Here is a 5,650-nt window from a genome sequence, read left to right on the forward strand (position 1 = left end):
CGATAATATGTACTCTCACACATACAAATATAGAATAATTATTTGATATAATGATGATAAATTTTTTAATTCTACAATCAAAGTTAAGAAGCAACAGCATATCTAATTTTTAATTTTTTTTAAAGATATTAATGAAAAACACATTATATATAATTTTTACCTTTATACACCGATAATTAGAGGTTTTTAAAAATCGTGGCATTTGTGTATATTGATTTTATATGTTTTAAATGCGTCTATTTTTCAATAAATCTTATGGGATTAAAAGATTCTTCAATAATTTTAGAAAAATAATCGATTTATATAATTAGTTTAATTTAATTTTTTATTAATATTTATAAATACAAATTTTTTATCCCAATTTTGATAAAGCTGATGGCCTCGAAGATACATAATCCATTCACGAATTCTAAATATAAATCAGACTAATGTTAAGGTCACTAGTATTTCCTATAATGATTGTCCTTAAAAAATGGCGAGAGAGAGAGAGAAGAAAATGGAAAAGAAAGAAAGAAAGTGACGGCTGATGTGAAAACAAGTGGCGAATCGAGAGAGACATAAGGGACCACGGAAACTGCTGACGTGTATGATTAAATCGCGGGGACCACGGGAACTGCTGCCCACAAACCCCAACCGTGAGGGGTCGTCAGTGGCTGAAGCCCACAGAGCCACCGATCTCATGATATTCTCATCTCTTCCCACTCCACCACACACTTCTCTTTGTTCCTTTTAAGTTCCAGCGTTGTTTAGAACAAGTTCTGTGGCCGTCAAATGAATCCCAAACGCAAAGATTCTACCGATATTTTCTCTATTACATTGCCGTTGGCCGCCCATTTCTCTAGGTTTTCAACTCCCACTCCTTCCGAATCCAGTTTCCTTGTATAACAAAACTCTACTCATCGTTTTTTTTTTCAATTTAAGTTTATATATTTTGGCTTTCTTTTTCTGGACTCGTCCATGGCAATTTCTTAATCTATGGCAATGAATCACAGAGGACTCGCAACTCAGTTTGAGTTCGGCCTCTTCAAGCTATATGTCTCCGATGGATTCGCGCCGACCAAAAAACGGAGAATGTGTTTTCGTCGTGATCAGTTCACTACGTTGAGTCGAATCAGTTGCTGCTGCTCCGACTCCGTGCTCCCAATCCGGAGAGCCGACGGTTCAGGCAATGAAAATGAGAAGAAAGGCGAGAATTGCCTTCACAGGGTCCGAGTTATGTCATCTCCTGCAACGCCGTTTGCTTCGGCTCAGTACGTCACTGCTTTTAGCGTTATTAAGAATGTATTTTCTTTTTAGCTAAACAACGGATAAGTGATTTGCTAATTTAGTCATTTTTTTTGTGAATAGGATTTTGAATATTATGTTGATTTTTATGCAAAAACTTAAAATGTCGTGTTCACCGTCAAAGCTTGTAATGTAATGTTGATCTCATATTATGCTTGTTACAGATCTCGGTTTTCTTCCAAACAGCAAAAGTTCTACCCTCAGTGTACTCCACGAAATTCAGGTCCTCAGTCTCGTGATACTCCACCGACAAGAGGTAACACAGGAAGCTCATTACGCTGTTGAATCTTATTTTGAATTTCTCTCTGTGCTTATATATTTAAGGTTTCTGATGTCATTTAGATTAATGTGGGAAGTGGTTGTTCTCTTCTTTCGTCATTATAGACACTGGTATTGCAAATGAGAAGGACTGGGACATTAGCTTGTTAAATGAGAATGTTTATGAGTCTGGAACAAATGAAGATGGAAGTACTTGGTATCGAGAAAGTGGAGAGGACCTTGGTGAGAACGGATTCTGGTGTAGATGGACAAGGATGGGTGGTAAATCCCATGATGGATCCTCTGAATGGATGGGAACGGTATATTATGTTTCTTATTATATGACACTTTGATGTATGAATTTTGTTGATCTTATAGTTGCAATCGAGCGGAAGATCCTAGTGTTCTTTCAAATATCAACGAACATGAACTTATGATTGTAAATTAAAGCAATTAGGTGCAATGTTTGCCACCAAATTTGTTTGAAGAGAACTCTTGGGAGAAACTTCTTTCTATTTCCAAACTTGGAAGGATGTTTCTAACAGGCCATCATTTGCTAATATTTCCAGAACTCTCAAAGTTATCCATGTTGAATGTGAAATTTGCTACTCTGATAGTCTGATATCCATGTTCTTATCAATGCCTAATGTCTATTTCTGTGTTAAATGGTCAATTTTTTTGGTGGAAGTATTTGAAGTATGTGTCTGTCTGTTATTATTATAATGCAAAAGAAATAACTTAAATTCAGTTAGAATGTCCATTCTCTGGTGCTTTGCAACAAAGATAGGATCAGCCGACTTCTGTGCTTATTTTTGTTTATTTTGGGAGTGGGGGTCCCAAGGAGTTTGTATAATGAATCATCATATCTGTGAGACAATGTAACTCAAGAAAGATTTGAGTTGTAGTAGCTCAAGAGATGTGAGCATCCAAAACTTTAAATGTTAGTTAAATAGAGGAAAGAGGACGATTCTTAAAGATTTTGAGTATGGAATCGCAGTACTACTAGCAAACTGTAATATGTTTCTGTTTCTGTTACTTAACATGTATTTATAATCCCAATAAGTATTTAATTGGATTAACTGATATCCTTGACAGTGGTGGGAGAAAAGTGACAGGAGTGGATACAAAGAGCTAGGTACTTTTACTTGCATTTTCATTGTTTTATTCTATGACGTAATTGTGGCAATTAATTTCAAATGGTTTATTCTTGCTGAAATGACTTTTAAATCATCTGGGCATGGATCTGAGTTACTTTTAATAGAGGCTATGTTTCATAGGTGTTGAGAAGTCCGGAAGAAATGCTGAAGGAGATTCATGGTGGGAAATTTGGCAAGAATTGCTTCATCAAGATGAATGGAGGTCTTTATTTCCACATCATTCAACTGATCAGGGAACACTTTAGTTTTTTCAATTGTCATATAGTAACAAATAGGATCTTTCCAGTTGAGCACACTTGCAATTTTTTCATCAGTGCAATGATTATTGTTTGTTTAAAACTGCAGCAATTTAGCAAGGATAGAGAAGAGTGCTCAGAAGCAAGCTAAAAAAGGTAGTGAAAATGCTGGTTGGTATGAGAAATGGTGAGTCACATATCAATGCATGAAATTCATGATCTTAGAATTCATTCTTATTATGTATTCGTATTATTAATACTTCCTGTATATGGTAGGTGGGAGAAGTATGATGCTAAAGGGCAGACAGAGAAAGGGGCACATAAGTATGGTAGGCTGAATGGACAGTCATGGTGGGAAAAGTGGGGAGAGCGTTATGACGGATGTGGATTTGTTCTCAAATGGTGATTTTCAGTTAGCCTCTTATGCAGAACCATTCTGTGCTAGCACACTACTAGATTTTGAATTAATTTAGATGTTAAGTTCATGATCTATTTTGGCACAAATTACTATCTTCATTTAGTTGTACAAGAAAAACAATCATATCATGCCATGTTTTATCTGGAATAGTTGTCCTTGGATTGATGAAAATTTCATCAGCCTTTGTTTTATCTTCTCATAAGAAAAACTGCTATTGTGATTATAAACTTTTCTTCTCTTATATTTTCCTATTTGGCCTGGCCTTCCCACCCCAAGCGTTTTTCTGTGGTTATAATAAATTTTCCATTTTGATAATAATCAGGTCAGACAAATGGGCTGAGCCTGAAGTGGGATCTAAATGGGGAGACAAGTGGGAGGAGAAGTTCTTTGAGGGTATTGGTGCACGTCAAGGGGAGACATGGCATTTATCTCCGAGTGGCGAACGTATGTATAGTCATTTCATGCTATATGCTTTGTGATGCATTATTTGACAGAAGTTTTTGTGTTTCAAGTTGAAGGTTTTACATAATATCTTGTGGGTTGGATAAGTAGCCACATTGATTATATTTATTGGCTCATGCCTGGGTGCAAGCTTGTTAGCTACTCCTTAAGCAAATAACAATATAGGTATTTCCTAAAAGTTTGCACATAGCATGACGACCATAGCTGTAGACCAAAACCTGTTTCTGTTTGCGTGATGAAAATAAATATTTTCGAGTATCTCTCCTGACACCTGAAACTTAACTTTTAACAGTAAAAGTAAAAAGCACATTTGAATTGGTTTGTTTACATATTGTGAGTTGTGACAAGATTTTTAGAGAGACTAGTTCGTTTTGCAATGTAACTTGTATTCACCCATGGGTGAGAGAGGCCGGTAATTTATGTATAGGTATGTAACAAGTGTGTTCCTTTTGTCTTTAATGGGAAGTAAAGGCCTATTGGTTCAATATTGCTCCCTTTCACGTCATTGACAAATATAGCTATAATCATTCACATATTTTTGCAACTCTTGGTATAGAAATGGCCTAAGGAATTATATGCCTGACTCAATCATTTTGATATTTCGCACGTGCCTTCGTTGCTCATAAACTTTATTCAATTAACTTTAGTAACTAAGACATTCTGGTCTCGTAGGTTGGTCAAGAACGTGGGGTGAGGAGCATCTTGGAAACGGGTATGGAACAATTATTGAAACCCTTAAACTATTTCATGTCTCTCTCTCTCTGATGCAATTCAACACGGAAGAAGCTAAAATCCCCTTTGTCTGGTAAACAGGAAAGTTCACAAGTATGGGAAGAGCACAACTGGTGAAAGCGGGGATTCAATTGTTGAAGAGGAGACGTATTATGTGTAAGAACATTCTCTTTTGGCCTAGTTAAAAATAGTTCTACATATATATATATATATATATATATATATGGGTCACTGTTTGATGATTGATGGCGTATAATTCAATACACTATCAGTAAACGAGATGATGTCATGTCATTACACGTATCATCTAATTCAATGATAGTACATAAAATTATACACATGCATCAAGTATAAATGTACGTATTTCTTGACAAGTTATCATATTTTGCTGAAGGGCTGAACCTCATTATGGATGGGCAGATGTGGTGGGCGACTCAAGCCAGTTGTTATCGATCAAGCCTCGGGAAAGGCCTCCTGGTGTCTTCCCCGAGCTTGATTTTGGGTCATCGTTTCCTCAAGGTGATGACTAGCCTCCCACTTCAAATTTGAGTAGTTGGAGTAGTCTGCTTTCTTTTTGGTAAACGTTGGAATTTATTTTGGTTTAGGTGGTTTTAAATCAATTAACTACTATTAGTTGAACTTGAAACATTTTTGGATTATCGGTTGATTTATAATTAATTCTTTAAAGTTTTAAAAAGTAAATAAATAAATAAATAAATACCCCCTCTTTGTTAATAAAAACAAAGAAAAAAACCCATAGCATTTTGGCATCATAAAATTAAGAAAAACACCAAAAACAAGTTTTGCCCGGATGCATGATTTCTTACAAGGGATGTTGTCTGCAAAGAGAAACAGGACTTGAATTTAAAACCAAACCAATCAAAGGACAAGTGCAATTACATCACATGTACAAAGATATTGGCATCTACAGAAAGAACCATTTCACCCAGTAAATATTGTACATGCACACATACAATGTTAGATACAGGAAACAAGGGACCGACATGCGACAAAAACTTACAGAATCATTTTAACATAGATTCTCCAAAGACCGAAGCGTAAAGGTTCACATCAGTGCCAAGTTCCTACAATTGAGAACAATA

General features: G+C 35.8%; 1 protein-coding gene across 1 annotated transcript; it reads left to right on the forward strand.

The window, feature by feature from the left end:
• Nucleotides 1-712: 712 nt before the first annotated feature.
• On the forward strand, nt 713-5,197 carry LOC120160313. The gene is made up of 11 exons (XM_039170736.1): nt 713-1,250; nt 1,449-1,540; nt 1,669-1,862; nt 2,638-2,677; nt 2,820-2,901; nt 3,045-3,122; nt 3,212-3,337; nt 3,676-3,797; nt 4,488-4,527; nt 4,629-4,703; nt 4,942-5,197. The coding sequence occupies exons 1-11, from the start codon at nt 976-978 to the stop codon at nt 5,075-5,077; spliced, it is 1,260 nt and encodes a 419-aa protein (XP_039026667.1). The 5' UTR covers nt 713-975; the 3' UTR covers nt 5,078-5,197.
• Nucleotides 5,198-5,650: the final 453 nt, after the last annotated feature.

This window comes from Hibiscus syriacus, unplaced genomic scaffold (assembly GCF_006381635.1).
Source record: "Hibiscus syriacus cultivar Baekdansim isolate YM2019G1 unplaced genomic scaffold, ASM638163v2 tig00111392_pilon, whole genome shotgun sequence".
Classification (NCBI taxonomy): domain Eukaryota; kingdom Viridiplantae; phylum Streptophyta; class Magnoliopsida; order Malvales; family Malvaceae; genus Hibiscus; species Hibiscus syriacus.

Excerpts from the sequence above, each read along its gene's own strand:
- LOC120160313 (XM_039170736.1), top strand. The coding sequence starts at position 976 with ATGGCAATGAATCACAGAGGACTCGCAACTCAGTTTGAGTTCGGCCTC. Across the intron at positions 1,251-1,448 it reads ACGCCGTTTGCTTCGGCTCA|ATCTCGGTTTTCTTCCAAAC; the intron begins GTACGTCACTGC and ends TGCTTGTTACAG. Across the intron at positions 1,541-1,668 it reads TGATACTCCACCGACAAGAG|ACACTGGTATTGCAAATGAG; the intron begins GTAACACAGGAA and ends TCGTCATTATAG.